The sequence below is a fragment of the Trachypithecus francoisi genome, unplaced genomic scaffold, assembly GCF_009764315.1.
Source record: "Trachypithecus francoisi isolate TF-2019V2 unplaced genomic scaffold, Tfra_2.0 Lachesis_group9, whole genome shotgun sequence".
NCBI classification, from domain to species: domain Eukaryota; kingdom Metazoa; phylum Chordata; class Mammalia; order Primates; family Cercopithecidae; genus Trachypithecus; species Trachypithecus francoisi.
In genome coordinates, this window is record NW_022681474.1 from 61,223,865 (window position 1) to 61,249,644 (window position 25,780).

Here is a 25,780-nt window from a genome sequence, read left to right on the forward strand (position 1 = left end):
AGGAGGATTGCTTGAGCCCAGGAGTTTGAGGCTGCAGTAAGCTATGATTATACCACTGTACTCCAGCCTAGGTGACAGAATAATGAGACCCTGTCTCTTAAAAAAGGAGGAAATATACACACGCATACACAGCACACACACTCACACAGACACACACATACGCACGATTAGCTTATAAAGATTTTGTTAAAATACTTGGAAAAAAAGTCTTGATACATAGATAAACTTGCAAAAGAGTATATGGAATCATTCCACAAATGTGATTGTATTACGGTTTTTCAGAGAAACAGAACTGGTAGAATGGAGATTATATTTACCTATCTATATATATAGATATGTATCTCTTTAGATATATACAGATATATACACACATATAACGTTTACTATAAGGAATTGGCTCATGTGATTATGAAGTCTGAAAAGTCCCAAGACCTGCAGTCTGACCAAGGAGGACCCCCAGGAGAACCAGTGGTGTAAGGATCAGCCCAAATGCCTGCAGCTCTAGTCCCCCAGAAGATCTGATACTTCAGTCCAAAGGCAAGAAAAGACCAGTATCTCTTCTTCCTCAGCCTTTTTGTTCTATTCAGGTCTCCAAATGATTGGATGATGCTCATCCACATTAGGGAGGACACTGGACTTTTCTCAGTTTACTGAATTAAATGTTAATCTCTTTCAGAAACACCTTGGCAGACACATCCAGAATAATGTTGGGCCAAATGTCTGGGTGTCATGGGACCCAGTCAAGTTGACATATAAACTTAACTTTCACTATGATATCTTCAATCTCACTTGCAATCTTAAATTCCAGCTAGAATAGCAGCAAGACTTTTTGCTGATAGATTAAAGGGGAAAAGGGGTATGTGTGTCTTTTTGTCTATCTCCCTATCTCCCTCCTCCCCCATCTCTGTCTATTAGAGCAGCTGGCTAAGAACTGAGAAGGATCTAAGATATTATCCTACTTGCAGGCTAACAAGTTAGCCTGCCTTGGTTTCATGGTTGCTGACCGAAGACATGAGGCTCCTAGGTCAGAGATGAGAAATTGTATTACTCTTAGCACAGCATGCAACGTAAGCATCAGCATATTTGGTTCAGTTCTCCCTACTCCCTTGACCTATGGAAGTGATGCCCTTGGGCCCAGATGGATGCCTGCATGCTCTATGGGTAATGTTACAGGAGAGGACTCTGAGCTGAGGAATCTATTATAATGGCCATAAGCAAGACTCACTGCCCTTGGCCCTGGAGGGAGACACTGTGTCTGTCTCCCACGGCTCATCTCTGTACAGATACCTTTGAAAAGCAAGTCCAGAACAAAAGCAATCAGTGCCTCTGTTTGCAAGACATGCAGATTTTTAAGAGACAAATGGAGAATTGTCTCTTAACACAGAAAATAAAAGCTGTGAAATGAACAGTTTAATAAGAGGCTGGTAATGATATCAATTGGCTTGGTCATTTTTGAAAGCAGTTTGATACTGGCTACCTTAAAACGATCATGCCATTTAAACATTATGTTATAGACTTCCTTCAAAGAAATGAATCCTAAATATTGAAATGTTTTTATTTAGAAATCTATCAGTTACTGGAGTTGAAATGTTCTTTGATGAGTGAATTGTGAAATGATGATATATTTACCTGATAGAATATTGAATCATTAAAAATTCTTTAATGATTGCAGTATTTATATTTTATTATTACTATGTAAGAAAAGAAAAACCTATATGATCTCAAAAAACTGGAAGTAAACACCAAAGGTAAGAGGAAAAGACAGAAATCATCTCACATCAGTACAACAGTATCCTGGAGAGCCTGGTGTTCTTTAATCACTGTAACCAAACTTTTGTGCCACAGAAGATAAAGGACACTTATTTTTTAAACAAATATGTTATCAAATTCCCATTTTCTTTTTTAAATTTATCTAGAGGGTGGTGTTAGCACCTAATTAGCCCTTAATAGTTACAAGACTGTTTTCTGAGTACTTCAATTAGCTCATTTGATTTTTATGGAAACTCTGAGATCGATACTATTACTTTCCACAATTTATAAATGAGTAAACTGAGGCACAGAGAAGTTAAATAACTTGTCAAAATGATTCTGCATGCAAAATCCATGTTTTTTTTGTTACTGTGCTCAGCTGCCATATCAAATACAACATGTGTAATACTTTAAATTATAGTATTTGTTTAATATCTTATTTTTTGTTTCACATTTGTATCATATACTGGGAATTAAGGACAATGCAATAAATACATAGCTAATGGGTTTTATTTTCAAAAGAAAAGTAAGTGTTACTCTGGTAAGTAAGCCACTTCTGAAAAGAGATTGATTAGTCTGAATAAAATCATGTCAACTAGAGGGTGGCCACTTGGTCACTAGTGTATGGTGGGAGAACCCTGAATAGTGCAGACACACTTCTTGCAACACAAGCGGTGCCGGTGTTCCTGGCATGGTGGTATCTGCTTGAGTGGTCATCTGGGATAAATATGTATGGGAATGTGGCAGATGACGGCAGGTGAGGTGCTGGGACGAGTTATTAGATTCAGTGATTCTTATTAAGCATCAGTATGTAAATCTTCCTACGTGAATCATTGATGACAGGCAAAATGGAAGAAGAATGTGAAGACAAATTGCAGTGTACTTTTGGATGTTGGATCAAATATCTTCCGAGAAGATTCCTTCATGTTCTGGAATCCTAATAATCAATGAGAAGACTTACATATTGGAACTGAATTTTAAGATTCCGTTATGCATGGAACTGGTGCAAAGATGCATACTTTTTGTTGTTCTCTGTGGTTAGATAGCTTTCATAAATCAGCACCATCTGTTCTTCTTTTGCTTTTGGTTGTGTGGAGTCATGTTGTGTACGTATCAAGATAGGAGGCATTTCATTTCTCTGGGAAATGGAAATTTCATGGACTGTGTTACATACTGCATTTGATCAGTACTAGCTTGAGATAAAAATAGTAGGAATCTGGTTGAGGGGATGACACTCATCTACAGTAATTACATTACAGGCACTGAATAATTCTTCATAGACTCCTAAATAATTTGATGTTGAGCTTTGTTCAGTAGAGCATAGTTTATATTATAAGGAACTGGACTTTGTCTAAAAGTATAACAAGTATTAATTTCCCTCTACAAGGGAATATTTTTAATTATAAAATATCTCATTTTTGCTATATATTGTTATATTATTATATCTTACCTAATATTGTCTTTTCTAAAAGTATTTGCATTTTTTCATGAATGTTTTTATTCTGGCAGAATGTAATGGTCATGAATTAAAATGGTATTACACATTTCCTGATTTTATTTCTTTGGAAGGTTGCTATAGATTTATCATTTTGAATTGTGAAGACCTTTCTCCCACAGATGTTTTCAATTGTTTTCCATATATGATGGGAAATTACTTTTTCCTGGCAATTCGGCCAGTTAATCAAGTAGTTGGGACATTAACACGAATGCCTTCTGGAATCCTATTTGTGATACCTAGGAGACTTGGAAACAGATTCCCTTTGGAATTATTTTTCACCAAATGTAATCCAAAGAAAAAGTGCTTTAATTCACTCTGTCAACATCCTAATAAATATTTTCTCTAGGATACCATAGCTCACTAATAGTTAACATGTCTCTCATTAAGTTAGGAAAATCTTGGAGGGATTCTAAAAAGTATGAAAAAGAACATTTCGTTGAGTGATTTTTAGCAATATATTTGAACTGATTAAAATATTTTACTGTTATGAATAATTTTTTAAAAAACATTTGACAGAAAATATTGTAAATTGTACCATGAGAATTTTCATTTTTTTGTGCTTTCTAAACATCAAAATCAAAGATAGTATGTAGGAAATTTAAGTAGAGAAGTATAACTTTAATTTTTATAAAACAGTTTTTAAATGATACATATAGGCTTTTCTTTCAAGTGATAAATATCCAAAATATTTACTTCTTGGACCTCAGAATTTGAATGTAGATATGCAGATGACTGGTTTCTAGACTAAATTTTATAGTGTTCCTCTGAATTAGACAGTACGGTTTGTGTTCCTGTTTTCTGTGGTGAGAGATGGAGGCAGGATTCTAGTCTCAAGTGTTCTAGTTACAAGTCCTGTACTTTTTTGTGGTAGGTTCACTTAAGTTTTTGGATTTTTTTTTCTTTTTTTTAGACATAAGGACTCACTCTGTTGCCCAGCCTGGAGTGCAGTGGTATGAACATAACTTACTGCAGCCTCGAACTCCTTGGGCTCAAGTGATTCTCCTGCCTCAGTCTCCCAAGTAGCTGAGACTACAGGCGCACACTACCGTGCCTGGCTGTTTTCCAATTTCTGAATGAGAAGTTAAACTTCAGTTATTTTTTGGCCCCCCCTTTCTGGAATCCAAATAAAGGTAGTATGTCAATTGCCTTTTTATGGCAAAAGTAACCACTGATTGGTAAATCACATCAAGACTTGAAAAACTATAAATATCTGAGAAGCAGCTTACATCTGTGGCATTGTTCCAAGAGACACTGGCCTCTCTGGGGCATGAGGCTTTTCATCCGTGCTAGCTCTTGCAACCTCCTGATGTGAGTCACCACGCTTGAGCTGCCTGCTGGGGACCCCAAGAGAATGGCTCCTGCACAGTTGTGAGGACTGCTGGGTGCACACTCCTCTGGAAAACAAGGCATGATGCAGCCTTGCTGGCAAGTGGAGTCTCCTGCCTTACACCCTGCACAGTCAATCCAATGCCAGGCGGTCTGTGGGGACCTTGAGAGTCTGCATGTTTGTTAGACCTGAGAAGCCCCTCCACCCCCTTGGCAGGCATTTCAGAATAAAAATAAAGACGTAATGCTAAAAGACTTATCATAAAAACGAACAGCTTCTCTATACCACTGTTCCCGTCTTTGTCCCTAAATGTCTGCTCTGATATTTACTTCCATGTTTCTAAATAATATATTTATGTTGCTCTTTCCTGATTACCAGTTACTGACATCTGTTGACTTGCCATATGGAAGATGAGCGTTGTTCCTTTTATACTGCTTCTAGTTTCTCGCTCCCATCCTCTCAATGCTGTTACATCCAACGTCTAAGTTCAGTCAATAGCCTGTGTCACAGCACATGGCAATGTGACAGTTGCTCACTGCATAACCAAGTGGATACTCTGATTATACTTCCTCTTCTATAGATTTTTTTTCTCCTGGATCTAGTTTTTTTATGTTGCTTTGTTTTCTGTGTATATATTTTTGATTTTCTCCCTGCATTCTGTGTCAGGTCTGTCAAGATGCCTTTTATTTCTCAAATATTCAAAAGTATCAGACCTGAGCCCAGGGAGGAGGTACAAACTTGTAGTCGCAGCTATTTGGGAGGCCTAGGCTGGAGGATTGTTTGAGCCTAGGAGTCTGAGGTTAGAACTGGGCAACATAGCAAGGCCCCATGTCAAAAAAGAGAAAAACTAAAGGGGAATGAAAGAACTTTTAGAATAATATCAGACCAATTACTAGTTTCTTTTTTTCTCATGGAGATGTACTTACTAGACCTCTCCATCCTCCTGCTGTTATCTGAACTGGTTTCTGTTTGCTTCCCTAAACTGCCCTTTCTCCCATATTCTAGGACTTTCCTTGGGTTCTGACTGATTTCTTACTGTGTTTTCTGGATTTTGCTGGAGCACATCCAAAAAGAGCTTTATAATAAAGTGTTCATGCGAAGGAAGTAAAGATCTTTGCATGTCTCAAAGTTTCTTTCATCTTTCATGCTTGGTCTTTTTAAGCATGTAGTTCTACACTGAATTTTTTTTCAGTATAGAAGATACGACTTTTAGTATAATTTAGTATCACTATTCAGAAGGCATTTTTATCATAATCATTTGTTAATAATATTCCTAGTTTTAGTCTCCTAGCAATCATCCACGTGCTATCATTTGTCAGTCCTTCGATTAAACTCTGCAGTTTTGAGATAACTCCTCGTGATTCTCTTGCATTTTGTACAGATGACTCATCTAAGAGGAGGAAGTATTAAAAAAAAAAAAAACAGAACAGATGCCTTCAATGTGGACAGTCTTTTCAAGGATGTTTGTAGAGCTGTCTAGGCATAGGATGTCCTCTGACAGCAGCAAGCAAGAATACTCCCTGTCTGTATAAAAGATTCGGGTTCCCTGAGCCTAGAGTTCTTCTTTGTGTGTCAGTGTCCCTGGATCCTCTTCACATCACCTTGTGAGAATCTTAGCTGAGGAACCACTACATAAAAGGGTCATACTCTGGCTAACGGTGTGGCTGTGAGTTGTGAATAGTTCTTTGTCTGTGACCCAGGAATCTTCTGCCTTCTGCCAGCATTGATGAAGCTGTTGCTTTCAGGTAGGTTAAAAATCCTAGACCCTTCCTACTTTTTTTACGTCTACTTTGTCTCTGAAAGTGTCTTCAACCACCACCCCATAGAGTTTTCTTCTTGTTGCCATGTACTTGATTGTAATAGCATTTAGTTATCTTTTTCTTGGTTTCTTTACTTGTCCTGAAGACATTTTACAATGAAAATATTTTGTATATAGCAAAGCACAGTAAATACCAAGTGTCAGCACGTTTCTAAATTATAAATAATATGTTTTTTATTTGATTGAGTGGATAATATGTTTCATATTAAATTGTTTTGCAAGGTACAGTGTATGAATAGATGAATACATGTATATGCCCTTAAAATGTTTTATATTTGTACATAATTGCCCCAAAAGATTTATCAAGGTGTGTTTTCTATATTATATATGTATTATCTATTTCTGTCTTCAATAATGTTTATAAATTACCATTTGTTGGGTAATTACTATGTGTCAGGCACCATGTAATGCTTGTGGTATGGAAGATTTTCTTACTAATTCTCTCAGTATTCCTAAGAGGAAGAGCTTTTTTTTTTTTTTGAGACGAAGTCTCACTCTGTCACCCAGACTGAAGTGCAGTGGCTTGATCTCGGCTTACTGCAAGCTCCATCTCCCGGGTTCACACCATTCTCCTGCATCAGCCTCCTGAGTAGCTGGGACTACAGGTGCCCGCCACCATGCCCGGCTAATTTTTTTATATTTTTCGTAGAGACGGTGTTTCACTGTGTTAGCCGGGATGGTCTCGATCTCCTGACCTCATGATCCGCCTGTCTTGGCCTCCCAAAGTGCTGGGATTACAGGTGTGAGCCACTGCGCCCGGCCTGAGGAAGAGTTTTTAAACTCTGTGTGTGTGTGTGTGTGTGTGTGTGTGTGTGTGTGTATGTGTGTGTCAGAGAGAGAGAGACGGGGGTCTAACTCTGTCACCCAGACTGGAGTGCAGTGGCATGGTCATAGCTCACTGCAGCCTTGAACTCCTGGGCTCAAGCTTTCTTCTTGCTTCAGCCTTCCCAGTAGTTGGGACTACAGGTACACACTATCTCACCTGGTTTTTTGTAGAGACTGAGTCTTGCTACGTTGCCCAGGCTGATCTTGAACTCCTGGTGTTGATACATTGTCTGTCTCAGCCTTCTAAAGTGCTGGGGTTACAGGTGTGAGTCACTAAACCCAGTCAAGGAAAATGTTTATATTGTTCATATTTTACAGAAGAAGGGATAGAAACATGAAAAGGTACATAACTTGCATAAGGTTATAAAATTGGCAAATGATAGAATTGCTGTTCACGCCCAGGTCTGTTTAATGCTTGAACCCAAGCTCTTAATGTCTGTACTCTGCTATGAAATGGAGAGTAGGGAAAGGAAAAAGAAAAAAAAAATGGCTGGATTGTATCATCTGAAAGTTCTTTGGCACTGTTTAGTTTAAATTAATACTATATAGTTCTATTTTTTTCTTACTTTAAAAAAAATAGAGGTGGGGTCTCACCATGGTGCCCACGCTGGTCTTGAAATCCTGGGTTCAAGTGGTCCTCCCAGCTCGGCCTCTGAAAGTACTGGGATTACAGGCGTGAGCCACTTCATCTGGCCAGTACTGCATAGTTCTTAAATATTGATTTGACATACATAATAACAGCTTTGTTTACTGTAGTTATAATGGAATTCAGTGTATAGTTCTTGCTAAAAGTAACTACATTCAGTCACAGCTTAAAAAAAAAAGTACCAGACAATAGAATAAAACCATATAGAAGCTGATAATTTACACGTCCTAATGTTGGGAAAATCTAAGTTGAGGTTCCACAGCAACTGCAGCTCAGCCTCAGGGCAGTGAATGTTGCCGTCCAAACTGGACACCGTGCGTAGCTTCATGAAATAATATTCTCCATGCTCTTGGGTGCCTGATAATGGCTACTGTGGGAACAATGTGTGAATTATCAGTGACTGTTTTATCATTGTAGTTTGGGGCATTTCATTTATGTGGCTGTTTCATAGTGCAACATAGGTGTTTCAAGTGGTGATACATCTTGGTGGCATTTCAATAGTCCTTAAATTATTAATGAATCGTGAAAAAAAGATCTGTAATGTGTAAGATTATTTTTATGTGCTACATCTGGTTTATAAACAAATCACATTTGCTCTCCTTCCTGCCCCCACTCCCGTTGGAAAAGCATAATTTTGGGAGTTCGTGTTTACATTCCACGTGCAGTTCTCAGGCAGGTTCAAGATGCTGGTTAACCTTTGAAATGTATTATGTGCTGGTGCTTAAAGGAGATAGATGACTGAGAAGTACATATTAGAGCCTCTCAAGACACAGCATCATCAATCAAATAGCCTGGCTTCATGCAGAGCTCTACCATCCAGAAAGCACAGAGCACAGCTATGACTCATAGAAAAGCTTGGTGCCCTTAGTTTCTACTTCTCATAGATTTGAAAGGGAAATGTCAACTGGGCCTTACCGCCTGCTTTGCCTTCTCTTAGTATCTCTTCAATGATTTAATATATTGTTGGATATTGTATCTTGAACATGTAACTCTTGCTTATCGTTTTGTTGATTGTTGTTCCTGTTGATGGCATACACATTTCTACTGAGTCTCTCAAATAGCATGATTGAAAATATAAAATTTTTCTCCAGTGTTGGACTTCCTGTCCTAATATAGATGACTTAATAAGTTCCCAATATGTGCACCTATGGATTATGTTGAAAAAGTTCACAATAAAATCACCATTGTTAAATTTATGTAATAGAAAAGATAAACCTAACAAATTATATGTATACATAAATTATGCATATAAACTTCTAAGAAATGGATTAAATACATTTTACTTAGTTGCATTTGGGGAACATATTACCACAGAGATTCCTAGGCATGCTTTTACTTTAATTAGCAAAACATTTACAGAGCTTCTACTAGGTGCCAGAGAGTATGTCTCCATCATTGTGTTTGGAGAATCTGAGGGTCTCTTAACTGTTCTAATCTGGCTAGTAAGTCCATTGATCTCAGTTAGGTATCGTTATCATTATTCAAATGATTTTGAAAAGCCAACTTTTAACTATTAATAATAGTGAACTCTTTAATGAAAAGACAGTGGCCGATATTATAAATGAAGGTATATTCTTGGGTGGCTTTTCATTTATTTTTGTGAACTACCACATTTGTTCCACAGGCACCTTTTTGAGTACAGATTATCTCATCTGAACACCTATCTAATCATTGGTTTGTAAGCTAAGAATAGTATAACTTCAATAAACTGACATATATAAACACCAGTAAACTTACTGGATTTCTACAACACATTGGAACAATTTGTACAAAATATTGCCTTTGTCAAAGGAAGCATAGGAGGATGAGGGCTGAGTACTTTGTTCCTTTTGCTTGTCCTTTTGTTTGGTCCTTCATGCACAGAAGTAAACAAAAGTGGTCCATTATGGCTAAGACCTTAATGCCTTTACAGACACCTCTAAATAATCACTCGATTGGCTTAGGATAATTTTATGTGAAATTGTATGGGATGAAGGCTGTAAAATCTGGAACTATACCACTGCATGCTCCTTTTGATGAGCTGTGTTAGTAGGAATCAAGAACTGAGAAATATGACTTTGAAGCTTTTGTTAATGGTTATGGTTTGTAATTGTTTTAACTGTTTTGAGTAGGACGCTGTTTTCAAACATGCATTTCCAATGTCATGTATATTTGTTTATCAATATATCGTAACAATGGAGTAATATATAATAACTTCCTAAAATATACATGAAAAGCAGGGGAAAATGACCAGATAATAAAATTAGCATAAATGTAAGTTTTTTTCTTTGTATGTTTGTTTTCTTTCCTTATCCCAATAGTATATCTTATTCACTTTCTGGGATACACTATCTCATGAGACTCTTGTTTTCAATTTTAGCTCTTTATAACACACACTCATCCTGTCATTAAAGGTCATCCTTCTTCGAGGAAACAGTTACCATGATCATACTGCCTATTAGATTCCCATTTTATCCAGTTTCCTTTCACATTACAGCAAGAAACCTAACACAGATTGTACTGTTCTTTTTGTTGGCTGCCTCTAGGATGAGGATGGGACAGAAGAGGATAACAGTCGTGTTGAACCTGTTGGACATGCTGACACGGGTTTGGAGAATATACCCAACTTTTCTCTGGAGTAAGTTACTGATGGTTTCAACTAAATTTGCAGTATACATGTAGCGTCATTAATTGCAGCAAGTATTCTGAAAGCATATGGCATGAGGAATGTTTGTGCTTAGTTAAAAACATGCCGTGCATTGATTTGTTTTTATAAAGAACATCTTTTATCTCTTGAGTTAATTATGTAATGTAAGCAGTATAGCATGGAAGTTCATGTCTACCTGTCCTGAGTTTCATGCCCTGGCAAATACTATTAAATTATAAAATAGTATTTGATTGAAGATGTTTGTCATGTTAACAACACTGTAAACACCATAACTCGTTTCAGATTGCTTTGTGTGTCAATATTTTGATCATGTGTGTGTTCTTCACTTTGCTAAATAAAAAAAATTTGCGGACATACTTGAAAAACTAGTTAGATCATGTTAGCATTAATTATTATAGTGTATGTGTATATATATGTATTTATTGTAGTTTGAAGAAATAGAATCTCTCTAGATATTTAGTGAAAAATTGGAGGTCCTAGATTAGGGACCCTGAAAACAATTTTAAATATAAAAGGACAAAGAAAAATCTCCTATTTGTTCCACAATGTTCTGATTATTTTACGTATTGACATGTGTAAATGGTAGGCATTCTCAGGACTTCTTTCCTTGGTAGCTTAGAGCAGGGAGGACAGTCATATTGGATTTTTTTCTTTGACTTTGGGTAAAAGTTGGGGATATAGACATTGACATTTATGTACTAAATTCTGTCTTCTCTTCGTCTTCCAAGAGAAGTGAGATTAAGCAGGCAGTAGGATCAGATGCTGTTTGAATGTATGGCAGTCAGCAAGCTGAGTATTTACATTTAGTAAAATACTTGCCATGCCATAGTTCTCTTTAGAATGTGGGATAAAATCAGTTTATTGAAGTTATACTATTCTTAGCTTACAAACCAATGATTAGATAGGTGTTCAAATGGGATAATCAGTATCCAAAATAGAATTTTATGAAATTTGGTAAAAAAATAAAAGTAATAAAAAATCCATTTAACCATTTGGCAGTATGGAAGAATTTTTATGTTGTCTTAATTAGTGCATGTGATTAAATCTGTGCACATGTTTTTAATTTTGATTTGTTTGATACTGCTGTCTTTATGTAGGACATTCATAGTATATAGGATAACCTCAGGTTTTTATATTAGAATCATAATTGAAAAATTGGCATTTTCCATCACATAAAATCTATATTGTGATCTTTGTGAAATTCATTGGTAATAATGGATTCTTTTCCAGCTGGCTTGAAATAGATATTTAATTGAAGTACTATTTCCAAATATTGGTTGTTAGGTAAATATTGCTTAGACCTCTGATGTAATATGTATATATGAAAAAATCTACAAAGAAAGCAGAATCTCGTTTTTTTTTTTTTTTTTTTTTTTTTTTTTTGAGACAGAGTCTTGCTCTGTCGCCCAGGCTGGAGTACAGTGGCCGGATCTCAGCTCACTGCAAGCTCCGCCTCCCGGGTTCACGCCATTCTCCTGTCTCAGCCTCCCGAGTAGCTGGGACTACAGGCGCCCGCCACCTCGCCCGGCTAGTTTTTTTGTATTTTTTTAGTAGAGACGGGGTTTCACTGTGTTAGCCAGGATGGTCTTGATCTCCTGACCTCGTGATCCGCCCGTCTCGGCCTCCCAAAGTGCTGGGATTACAGGCTTGAGCCACCGCGCCCGGCCCGAATCTCGTTTAAATAGTTTAGAAAATTACATTGTCTCTACCAATTTTCATTAAACTCAGGCTTTATTGTATTAATAGTAAAGATTCATAGAAGAGACTTGACAAATCCATACATTATGTAAGGTTATATTCCTTCCACAGAATAGCTTTGTAATAGAAGTAACTTCATGTTATGTCATGTAATATAAATAGTTTCATAACTGTAGTCCCAGCTACTCAGAATACTGAGGTGAGAAGGTTACTTGAGCCCAAGAGTTCTAGGCCAGCCTGAGCAACATAGCAAGACTCACTTTCTAAAAAGAAAATTGATTAAGAACAATTTTATGAAAATTAGTTGATTTGTAGTAGATACCTATTGGCTTTGAGAAAGGTTTTGTAAGCTGCACTTGCAGCTGTCTTATAGCAATTTAGGAAATAGTGACTTTGACTTGTCATGAAGTAGTGAGTAGTAAGGACAATGGTGATCTCCCTTGGACTGTCACTTACAGTAGTGAAAACTTTGATCTCATTGGATTATTGGAAGGATTAATGATGTGACATATAAAAGAGCACTTTGTAAATTAGAAAGTGTTCTGTAGCTGCAACATCTTTATTTACTTAATCTTTAGAGTCCTTGACATAGGTGTTGGGATGGAAGAATTTCACTGTAAGTCTAAAGATTTGACTTGAAACACATAAACTTGTATTACACAGAAGAATAGGGTCGATCCAAGAGAAATGTTCTGTGTCATTTTTAATGTAGTTACCTCTGATGATTGCTCTCCCTCCATGCCATCAGACTAGTGTTCAGGTATGTAGTGTTTAATGTTGCCTTCATCACCATGCTTATATTCCAGAATATGTATATATATGCCTGTGCGCTTGGTGGGATTTTTGTTCTGTTCTCTTTCGTTGTTTATTGTGTGTCTGTGTTGTTGCAGTTTTTCGTTTTGTTTTGTTTTGGTTTTGGTTTGTTGACAGTACACGTTCATGCTCCCTCATTCATCATTGTCTCACAGTGATATGGTAAAGCTCGTAGAAGTCCCCAACGATGGAGGGCCTCTGGGAATCCATGTAGTGCCTTTCAGTGCTCGAGGCGGCAGGTAACGTATCTTGGAGGTTTTTAATTGAATCATAATGTAGAGTGTTTTATCTTCATTTATGCTCAGATAGAGAGCCGTGTTGACTTAGCATATGCTTGATAGGAAACATTCTCATTTGGAAGCAACTGCTCCTTCTTTCCTATATATAGGTCATAATCACAGAAAGCACTTAGCCTGATGAAGAGAGGTTTTGCAGGAACATGAAGAAACGGCATTTGAATTATCCTAATAAATTTATTGTTCATCACACTCAAGCAAACATTTTACTTTGCTGTAAATTGATGATGGACTCTTTCAAGTCAGAACTGCAGATGGATTTGCAATGTTAAGGAGAGCATAAAAGCAGTTTTTTTGGGAAAGCTTAATGCAATAAAAATTATCTGGATGACTTACATTTGATTTAAGCTTTAAATTTGTGTTTATTTAGTTCTTCAATTTTATCAGTTTTTTTATTGTTAAAAACCTTTAATATGAAATTTTTAAAACTTAGGCAAGCCATAGATTTCTGAGCATTCAGAGTCTAAAAATGTTGTACTGTTTGTTAATCTCAACTTCATTACTTTACAGAACATGCATCCTTAAAAACTTCAAATGTTATATCAGTTTCCTTGATTCTGTTCCTTTTTGTGTGTGATAGAACTGTTGTGATATTTTTGGTTTTAATGTATTCAGATAGTATGAGTCGATTTTCCAACAAAGGCTTGGCAGACTTCTGTCATAGACAAGTGAGGTGCACCGCATCCTTCCCCATGAGTCTGAACTTGTGTGTGTTTAACTTGTTTAATTTAATTGCATCTTCTCTTACTTACTCTCCAATGATTACCTGGGAAAATATATTTGTGAACTGTTTTGGCTTTTTAATTTTTAACTTATTTCTTGTATTGTTATCACCTTTTTTTTTTTTTTTTTATTTTAACTTTCTTTACATCGTGAGAAAAAGTGGGGAAGGTGGAGGGTAGACCTATAGCAGTGACTGAGACCGTAGAACTTAGTTTAAACAGTTGTCAAGTAATTACAGGCATCTAGGGTGTTGTAAAAGATAGATGTGTGGGATTAAACCATGCATTTTATTTTTTAAAATGAGCATTTGAGCAATGGTGGTACCTTCTTGTTACATGTAAGTAACTGTGGTGAGTTCAGATTTCATCTGTCATGGTTCATCCAATATTCTAAAACTGAAACTTGACTTAGAACTCTGCTGGAATATGAATGAGGCTTGAATGGTAGTGTTACATAACAAGGTATAAAATTCACCTTGAATTTTCGAGTGGTGTTATATTCACAGTTGTAGCTGCTTTTACTTTTTAAATTCTCTTTAAAATTCTTTTTTTTTTTTTTAACTTTGGAGAAGCATTAACATTTCTTCACATAACTTATAGTTAAACAATATTATTTTCAACATGGACTTGCCTTTATTTCGTGTAAGAAATCGAGTTCTAAATTACCTCAAAAGTTAAATTTTGTTTTCGTGTCTTTCCTGAGTAGGAAAAAAAAGATAAGGTAAAATGCATGGATTATAGCTTCCCAATATGCATATGCTTTAAAATGCCTGTGAAACATAACTCATCACAAATGAGATTTAATTGTGTTTGTACCAGCTTTGAGCCAGCATTGCAATTACATGTTATTATATTTTCTATCATTTATTGCGTATTTTCTACCTCACTGTGAAAGGATATCAGGGTAAAGTGAACAGATGAAAAGCCTAAAGCAAAAGGAGAGTAAGATGGAAAAATAAACTTACTATCTAGATTAAGTCAAAGGAAGGCATTTCACAAAATTCACCACAGTTTCTTGTTACCATGGCATTTAATTTTGATACACCAAACAGATTCAAGGAAACAAGTATGTCTTTGCAGAACTAGAAGTTCTTTTATAGCTGAGTCATTTCTAAGCCCTGTTAGTTTGGCACTTAATGAAGAAAGTCGTGCACAGAGATTTTCAAAGAGACAGAGAGATTTAAGAAAAACAGATTGGTTATAATCTCTTTTTAGGCATCACCAATTTTCATGTGGAAACAACAGAAATAGTTTGTGATTCTCCAACACCTGTGTTACAATGGTTAAGCTTCCTTGTGGAATTGATAGTCATGGTTCCTCACAGTTGGATTAACAATGGGAGAGAAAAAGTAGGTGGTCTGCTCAGATTGACAGATACAAATCTACGAGAGCCCAGAGATACCCACCTTCCTCATTCTCAGAAATGCTTAGAAATGGATTCCTGTTATTTCATAAGAAACCTTTCCAAGCATTTCTCTTGTGACAATCCCTGTGTTAGGTGCTAGGAAACGAAGATGAATGGAATATATTCTTCCTCCAGAGATTTGCAGCCTAGATGGAGTCATAGCCAATAAATCACACAATTATAATTATGTGATAAATGTTGATATAGTTCTATAATAGGTGCTCTGTGAACTGATAGGGGAAGAATGGTCTGAATTAGGTAACTGAAAGTGGCTTGTTGTGGAAGATGATTTTAAATGTGATGATAGCTTGTAAAGGTAGCTGTGTCAACTCCATGGTGGCTTGTGGAAGAGTAAATTAAGCAATGTAGTATAGCAGAAAGGAAGAAATTAAGTGAAATTAAGAAATTTCAGATATATCTAGTAGGAATACAATAATATATATTCATGATATGTAAGTAGAAATTTCCAAGATAACTTCCCTTATACAAAATTCCAGTCATTCTTGGGCCTTCTCAATTTTGGAGGATAACTAATTGAATAACACTTACTGAATACTTACTTTTATAAAAGTGACAAATACATGTCAGTATTGCTTTCTCATTTAGATTTTCAAAGTCAAAGAGTCTAAGGAATAATGCAGAATCCCAACTGTATATTTTGAAGAGAAGGAACACAACCCAAACCACCTCAAATATCAAATGTCATTAAGGAAAATAGTAATGTAAGCTTGTGAAGTTAATGTTAGTGAGATTTTTACAGCCATTTAGATCTTATTATGTCCTGATGTATGATGAAATTTTTGTTGTTGTTGGATTTTTTTGTCTGTTTTTTGTTTTTTTGAGGTGGAGTCTCACTCTGTCGCACAGGTTGGAGATCCTGTCTCACTGCAACCTCCGCTTCCTGGGTTCAAGCAGTTCTCTTGCATCAGCCTTCCTAGAAGCTGGGACTAGAGCTGTGTGCTACCATGCCTGGCTAGTTTTTGAATTTTTAGCAGAGACCGGATTTCACCACATTGGCCAGGTTGGTCTGGAACACTTGATCTCAAGTGATCTGTCCGCCTCAGCCTCCCAAAGTGCTGGGATTATAAGCGTGATCCACCATGCCTGGCTTAAGTTTTTTGAAATAAGAATCTTGCACTGCCTACTTTCAAAACGATTTTCTAGACTAGGTTGAATGTTGTTTTTCAGTCAGGGGCATTAATGACAATTAGCTCATCCTCCAACCCCTGCCTTAGTTGACTACCTGCTGATATTTAGAAATGGAGATAAATAGATAGAGAGACAATATTATCTTCCCCGTGATGATGTTTCTCTTGAGTTATTTTCTTGTTTGTTATTCAAAAATAAAATTAACTGATCCTCGTCTAGAACTATTCATTCACAGTTTCATTACTTCGGTGATTCCTTTTTTTAAATTATTTTCTTAGTAGACAAACATTTACCTGAAATGTTTCATTACCTTGGAATCAATTTTTATTTCACACATATCATTTCATTTCCTCTTGATTTAAATGGGAAACATCGACTGGGCGCGGTGGCTCATGCCTGTAATCCCAACACTTTGGGAGGTCTAGGTGGGTGGAGCACTTCACATCAGGAGTTCAAGAACAACCTGGTCAACATGATGAAACCCTGTCTCTACGAAAAATACAAAAGTTAGCCGGGCATTGTGGCAGATGTCTGTAATCCCAGCTACATGGAGGCTAAGGCACGAGAATCGCTGGAACCCAGGAGATTGAGGTTGCAGTGAGCTGAGGGAATGCCACTGCACTCCAGCCTAGGTGACAAAGTGAGACTGTCTCAAAAACAAATAGGAAACATAATCTCTTGATTTAAGCCACAAATGCCACTATTTTCAGGAAGGTTATGCCAAATAATTGTGATTACCTTTGGCAGAAGAACCTTGCCTTTTTTTTTTTTTTTTAAATATTTCTAGAACCTGGTTGTAGGTATTGGTCTACAGGACCATAGGTATTGCTTAGTAAAGCGTAATCAGTACAGGAGCAAATGAACCCTTGACTATCCATATTAGATATGATGTTACTATATTAACAAAGAAACAGTAATGATACTTCCTGGCCTGGATGGTGGTTAAGTATTTCTGACACTTTCTCACGAAATATAAATTTGATTATGATATAATGTTAAGTATATAAAAAGCAACATATAAAATTGTATGCTAAAATAGGGACTGGACCTATGAAATGACAAGATTTTGTGTTTGAGGCTGGACATGATGGCTCATGCATGTAATCCCAGTACTTTTGGAGGCTGAAGTGGAAGGATCACTTGAAGCCAGGAGTTCAAGTCCAGTCTTGGCAACATGGCAAAACCTTGTCTTCACAAAGAATACAAAAGTTAGCCGAGTGTGGTGGCACACACCAATGGTCCCGGCCAATTGGGAGGCTTAGGTGTAGGTGGGAGAGTCACTTGAATCTGGGAGTTTGAGGCTGCAGTGAGCCATGATCATGCCTCTGTACTCCATATTGCATGGCAAAGTGAGAGCCTGTCTTAAACAAACAAAAATAAAATAAGGCCAGGCATGTTGGCTCATGCCTGTAATCCCAGACCTTTGGGAGGCCAAGGTGGGCGGATCACCTGAGGTCAGGATTGCAAGACCAGCCGGCCAACGTGGTAAAACCACCCTATGTGTACTAAAAATACAAGCACTAGCCAAATGTGGTGATGGGTGCCTGTAGTCCCACCTACTCTAGAGTCTAAGGGATAGGCCAGGTGTGGTGGTTCACAACTGTAATCCCAGCACTTTGGGAGGCTGAGGTGGGTGGATCACGAAGTCAGGAGATCGAGTCCATCCTGGTCAACATGGTGAAGCCCCGTCTCTACTAAAAATACAAAAATTAGTTGGGCGTGGTGATACGTGCCTATAATCCCAGCCACTCAGAAGGCTGAGGCAGGAGAATCGCTTGAAACCAGGAGGCGGAGGTTGCAGTGAGCTGAGATTGCACCACTGCATTCTTGCCTTGCCTGGGTAACAGAGTGAGACTCTGTCTCAAAAAAAAAAAAAAAAAATTACTACTGTTCTTACTTGGGCTTCATAGTCTAATTTAAAGTAGATACTCTAAATCTTTTCCCCTACAGAAAATAATTATGGCTAAAACATTTTAAATTAATTAATTAATTAAGTAGAAACTGGGTCTTGCTTTGTTGCCTAGGCTGGTCTGAAACCCCTGGCCTCAAGTGATCCTGCTACCCTGGCTTCCTACAGTACTGGGATTACAGGTGTGAGTGACTGCACCCGGCCTAAAGTTTTCTTCTCTGCATCTTTTTTTCCTTTTGAGACAGGGTCTCACTCTGTTGCTGGAGAGTAGTGACTCACTGCAGCCTCAACCTGCCGGGCTTAGGTGAGTTTTCCACCTCAGCCTCCCAGGCAGTTGGGACTACAAGCAAGTGCCTCCATGCCCAGCTAATTTTTTATATTTTTTTGTAGACATGGGGTTTCCCTGTGTTGCCCAGTCTGGTCTCAAACTCTTCGGCTCAAGTGATCTGCCAGCTTTGTCCTTCCAACGTGCATGGATTATGGGCATGAGCCACCTTGTCTGGCCCAGATCTTTTCTATAATGGACATTTCTCAGTTATTTACATCTACCTTTATTCTTAAGTTTGTGGCACTTAAATTTGTTTCACATTACTTTTCCTTGTGAAAATAGTAATTGTATGTTGGTGTTTATATAAACTTTTATTTATTTATTTATTTTAGATCTAGTATCTATTAGCATTTTTGGTGCCTTTGATATCTCAGATCAAAGATTGGCAAACTTTCTGTAACGGGTCAGATAATCAGTATTTTAGCATCATGGCCCTGAAAATCTGCCGTTGTAGCATGAAAGCAACCATTGACAAGATATAAGCAAAGCTTCATTTACAAAAACAGATTGCTGGCTGAATGGACTCATAGGCTGCAGTTGTCAGCCCTTGCCCTAGGGAACCAAACAAATAAAAATGGCTACCATGATGGTTTTACATTCTAGTATTTTTCATGTCTAAAACTCCTTCACCTCTGTTTTCTCTTCATATCTTTGGGCTACAAGAGTGTACAGGATTTTCATTTCCACTTACTGTTTGATAAGAAATCCTCTTTTATTGTAACTACGTATTAATTCCCAGGAGTGCAGGCCCTTGATTCTCAGAAAGAAGGGACGTTGAAAAAACCATACAAACCCATTTACCATACTCTCATTAGTAGTATGTACTCACAGAACAATCCTTCGTAACATCTACTTATCAATCGTAAGACTTAAGGAAAAATCTGAAGTTTCACAGTTAGCAAATCAGGCCCTGTGAAGATGGTGGTGAGGGAAATGAAGGAGCTCTGGGTGTGGGACTGGCTTTCCGCTACTGACTCATGTTGGGAGGTATCTTATTTATTAATTTATTCTAAACTTTTTACCGATTTGCCATCATTTGATTTGTCTGATTAACTTTGATTTTTATCCCAAATAATTTTTTTCATCTGTTTATCTTCAATGTAATATTCAGAATATCAGGTGAAGTGTCAACATTCTTTGTAAAAAGCTTTTTCAATTTCTGTGTTGAGTTTATTTTTATGACTTTTCCCCTCTTTATTTGCTTAGTTACATTATTGTCCGTAAATTCCATCATCTAAGCTGAAAAATGAAATCACATCTCTAAGAGAATATTTATTTTTAAAATGTATTTATTCTTTTTTTTAACTTTCTTTCTTTATATTTTTTGAGACAGGGTCTCACTCTGTCACCCAGGCTGGAGTACAGTGGCAGGATCTTCAGGCTCAAGTGATCCTCCCACCTCAGCCTCCCTAGTAGCTGGGACCACAGGCACACACCACTACGCCTGGCTAATTTTCTGTATTTTTGGTAAAGGCAGGGTTTCTCCATATTTCCTAGGCTGATATGGAACTCCTGAACTCAAGTGATCCACCCACCTCGGCCTCCCAAAGTGCTGGGATTACAGGTGTGAGCCATCACACCTGGCCACTAAGAGAATATTTTTAATATTTTGCGTTTTTGAGTTGAAATAAAAGTGACCCTGTTGGAAAATATGTATTTCATAAGTAGTAGTATTTGCATTCTATTTAAATCTGAATATAGATTAATTAGAAGGTGATTAAAATCATCTATATGCAGATTGTATTTTGTACTTAATCTATATCCAGGAAATCACTGAAATATAAAAGTTTGTTTTTTACATCCTGCATTCATGTCTTGAGTAATTTCTCCCTCAAATATAAACTGATATTTCTCTGTTTACAAGACTAGTAGGCAAACATCTTTGGGTGGTCTTGAGGTATATCATACTCATCCATTTAATTCAGCAGAATCTGAGCTTCACTGTCCCCTCAACTAAGATTTACAGGATTATAATTACATTGCTTGTTATACCCTTTTGTTCATCTAAGATATACTTTATCATTTTTTGCTCTATTATGTATTGAAAACACAAAATTTCCCCCAGATTTGGAGTTGGGAATTTTGTATTACCTCTCTGTGTCAGTCAGTGACTGACGACCTTATGTTGTCCTCGTTTTATTGGCAGGGGAATTGTCAGGACTGGATGAGGATGCCTCGCTCAGTATTTTTTACTTAGTGTGGCGTTGGGCAAGTTAGCCTCACTTAGCCCTACTCCTTACCTATGAAGGATAGGAATCATGACTTTTGTATGGTTTAAATAAGAAAATATATGTAAATCATTTAGCAAGGTCCTTGGCAGTGGCAGCTAATAAGAATGATCAAATCATTAGAAGAGATTTTAAACTCAATTTATCTTTTGTTATGTGCCTTGAAATTCCCTCCAGTGGTGTTTGGTATTCTGGTTGTCTAGGTAGGTAGTAATTAGTCTACCCAATCAGAGAAAGTGATCATTTTCCTCTTATATCATGAATCTGGGAGAAAATTTACTATTATATTATAAAATTGAGAATCCCAATACACATTTGTTTAGTTAATTGGGTACATATGCTAATGAAGAATTACAGTCAATTTGAACTTCACGGGACTAGCTGAGAATAAATATGCTCTTGAACTTTGAGTACTCAATTTTAATTTAATTACTTTTGAAAAAAACGCAATTTAACTTTGTTTGCTGAATCAATAGTCTTTTGTTTGAAAGTTTTCAATTGTGCATTCTCAGCTGCAGACTCGTTTGTTATAATGAAGAACTATAACATATGCATTGGTTTTAGAAAAGTTGCAGTTTACACTTACATGAATCATGTTCTTTAAACATTGCAATATGACATCTGTGATTTCTGCTCTAATCTAAAGGAATTCTCCGTGTTTATTTACCTTTTTGGTCTGATTTATCTCATTCGTTGAAGTTTTTCTAAAAAAAATTAAGATTTAAAGTTTTAACTTGGCATTCCTTTAAACTTTCTCCTTTTGACTTTCATGCTTTCAGTGGTAGTACTTTCTGGGCTCATGTAGGGGGTTGCTGGCCCCCCATGGGCTGTATTCAGGGAGCTGAGCTGTTCTTGTTGATGAGACCCTACTCTGCCCATTTATATTCTGCCTTCCCTACCGTTGCGATGTTTATACTGTGTCAGCCTTTATTAAGATGAATTATAAGCATTTCCATACAGCTGGGTGGCAGTCGTGGTAGTTTACATTATCAATGCAAAACTCAGACTTACTCAGCCAATTTGGATGTCAATAAAACATTTGTTACTTATTTTCAGTTTTATCATTGGTTGTAATTTATAGTTAGAATTGAAAATGTTAACATGTGTGACTGCGTTTGTTTTAATTAAGTGTATAATTAGGCTAATGAACCTTGTAAAAATGTAGTGCTGCAATCCTTAATATAATCTAAGTAGTTAAATTTCTAATTGTGCTCCAAAATCATGTACAAAGATGCAGCATTTCAATGGCTCGCTTTGTGCTACTGTACCCTTGCTTGTCTTTTTTTTTTAAAGAAACATTGTTCAAAAACGAAGTCTTGAAGGAAATATGTGTGTAACATACTTTTGTATTAGGAAAATTATTCAGAAGTGAGATTTGTATGCAGCGGATGTAGTGTTTTCTTCTTTTCAAATTTTGAAGAAAATATAGGAAACTAGAAGAGGAGTAGATTTGGGGATGTTTCAGATCCATCAGGAAAAGTCCATTTGCTTTAAAAGCATAGAGCTAAGTAGGGTTTACCTTAGGTTCATAAGGAAGGTAGAAGAGGTTCTGTTTCACATAACCCTAAACCCTGTAGTCATTTCTTCTTAAATCTGCGCTACCCCACTAATAAATGCCCAAGTCTTTTCTCTTACATCTTTTCTCCTAGCATAACCAATCTGGGATTGTTCTGCTCCCAGAACAATTCCCCAGACAGAGCTTACTCCAATTCCTCCTTTCCTGACATCTACCTTTTTTATTTTTGGCAAAGTGCTTTCTTAGGGTGGAACATGTTTGCCCCAATAAGGAATTCTGGCATTAGCTGCCAAGAAGGAACACTGTTCTCTCTGCCAGCACACTGACATGCCAAAATGTTTAGAGCTTCATTTGCTTTGATTCCTTTCTCTAATAAAACTGTTGAAACAGCCATACCATAGGCAGTTGGTTCTTTATTACTTTAGAACAAATTCTGATTTCTAGTTGAATTGACAAAATATATCCCTAAAATTTGTTTTTAATTATATTGTTTGCTATAGCTTTAAGTTGAAAATAGGGACTATGGAAATATATCTGCTTGCGAGCACACATTTTTCAGGAAAGTGTCTCTTCTTACTACTTTTGATTTCCTTCAGAGGTTCTTTTCATTTTCAGTCTAGCTGTTATCAGTCCAATTTTCTTGTGATTTTTTTTTTCTTTTGATAGTTCATTCCCATTCCTTTGTAATCATTTTCACCTAGTGGAGTAAATGAGATAATTTTGCAGATTGTACCACTTCCCTTTTAAATTAATCCATTCTTTTTGAGAGAATGATTCTAATAGTGTGGTTAAGTACTTAGAAATCAGCAGGCTACTAACGTCACCTTAATTCAGTCTGTTCCCTTGATTCCCTGATCTCTTGCTGTGTCTGTCAGGGTGAAGTTCTTTCTCTTCTGTAATCTTCTTCCTCCCTCTAACTCCCAGCCCCCCATCAGGTCTCTAGTACTGAGTAAAAGGAATCTGAGATTTTCATGACTTATAACAATGTTGGTTGCTAAAGCCTCAGTTAATAAATTTCCATTATATTTTCTCTAACTGTGCGGTGTATTTATGATTTGTAGAATTTGTACTGTATGTTAGGATTACTGATGCATTTGGCCATTGATGAGGACTTATTTAGAAAGACAACCATTCAAGAAATGAAACATGGTATGCTTTTTTACTTTGGATTATTAGTCTAGATGATTACCAGAAAAAAACACATAGGTTTAAAACAGAAAATTTATGAGACGAATATAAATCTGGTCATCTACTTATCTGAAAAAAATTATTGATGTTACTTGTAGAATTAAAGAGCAGATTTCAACTGGGCACAGTGGCGCAAGCCTGTAATCCCAATACTTTTGGGAGGTCAAGTCCAGGAGTTCGAGACCAGCCTGGTTTACATAGTAAGAACCCAATTCTACAAAACAAACAAACAAACAGACTAGCCAGGGATCATGGCATACACCTCTAATCCCAGCTACTCAGGAGGCTGAGGGAGGCGGACTGCTTGAGCCCAGGAGTTTGAGCTTGCAGGGAGCTGTGATTGAGCCCAGTATACCTCCAGCCTGGGTGACAGACCAAGATCCTGTCTCAAAAAAATTAAAGTGAAAATATTTATAAGTCACACTATCTTAAGTTGTCATAAATACTGAAAGGATGTATCCAAGATACCTTTATAAATTTAAATAATGATCAGTGCTAATTAACTGCTAATTTCCATTAAAGACAGTTTATGTATTTTTTTTCTAAAAATTTTCTATGGACTATTTTAGATTACACAAAATATTTCAGAATATATAAAAACCTACTAATTATTAGTCACATATTACAGTAATATGTAGTCATATTGAGAAATCGCTTAGAATTTCACCAATTAAAAACTCATTAACTGGAGTGAGTCTTGGTAGGACATATATTTATTGCAAGGACTGAAAGCATACACATTCCAAGAATGTGTTTGGTTTATAGTGGTGGCTTTTAACTACAGCTGTGGCACCTCACATGTGGTTCTGTTATGATTACCGGTGGGTGACTGAGACATCGTTTCCTTCAAGATGTTCTTTGAAAGTGAAGTGCTCAGTTTATCTTCTGCATGTTCTAGGTGGTATCAATAACTGTGATTTAATTTGTACTAATCTTCCTCATTCATCGGAATCATAGATATATCTTATTAATTCCTTTTTTTTTTTTTTTTGAGACGGAATTTCACTCTTGTTGCTCAGGCTGGAGTGCAGTGGCGTGATCTCGGCTCACTGCAACCTCCACCTCCCGGGTTCAAGCGATTCTCCTACCTCAGCCTCCCAAGTAGCTGGGATTACAGGTGCCCACCATCACGCCAAGCTAATTTTGTGTTTTTAGTAGAGACAGGGTTTCTCCATATTCGTCAGGCTGTTTCAAACTCCCGACCTCAGGTGATCTGGCCGCCTCGGCTTCTCAAAGTGCTGGGATTACAGGCGTGAACCACTGCGCCCAGCCAATAATGCCTTTGATTCCTGTGATAGAACACTTTGTTCAGTTGCAGATAGAAACAAACAATAGGGAATCCTAGGGAGATAAATTATGGACATGATCACATTTAAACAATAACTTATATTTTGGTTTGGCATGTTATAGAATCTCTTTCTCCCAAATGTGAACTGAGAGTTAAGTTGCTCCTGAAGGTAAATCAGTGTACTTTATTCTTACCTTTGAGGTGAGATACTTTTATGTCTTTATATAGCTGCAACTATATAAAGTAAGTAACTAAATATTACCTACATAATATTGTTTTTGCTAGTCACTAATATTTTTAGACTCTTACACTAGTAGGTGCTGATTCTCAACTGCTAAAATTACAGTTCTTGCAAGCCGATAGGCTTGACTCTAGTATAATGCCACCTCATGTTTATTAATAAAAATTAGAATGAAATTATGACCTTATAAATATTCGTAAAAATGTTAAACTGCAAAATAACAAGTGAAATAGGACTTTTGCCTGTGTTTCATTTATTTCCGTTTCGTCATATCTTTAGTAGAAATGATACTTTCATGAAGAAATTGAATCTAAATTCTGTTCACTTATATTTGGTTTTGCAAAAAGCTTGTTAGAAATAGACTTGTTTGCCTCAGCTAAACTCAATCATGCCTTCATTCAGTTGTCATTTATCAAGACCTTACTACTAGTTCAGTGCTTGAACTGCTGAATCTTATGTTCTCTGCTAGGAGCTTACAGTGCACTAAT

At 36.8% G+C, this 25,780-nt stretch overlaps 1 protein-coding gene across 28 annotated transcripts in view; it reads left to right on the plus strand.

The window, feature by feature from the left end:
- Positions 1–25,780, plus strand: part of PARD3 (par-3 family cell polarity regulator) — a 725,699-nt gene that overhangs the window by 422,347 nt on the left and 277,572 nt on the right. For 26 of the 28 annotated variants that reach the window (XM_033209510.1, XM_033209519.1, XM_033209522.1 and 23 more), the window contains 2 exons: positions 10,390–10,481; positions 13,178–13,261. In XM_033209510.1, the coding sequence (XP_033065401.1) occupies positions 10,390–10,481; positions 13,178–13,261 (176 nt within the window). The remainder of the gene's footprint in view (positions 1–10,389; positions 10,482–13,177; positions 13,262–25,780) is intronic. The other 2 variants (XM_033209507.1, XM_033209518.1) reach the window with 1 other exon arrangement.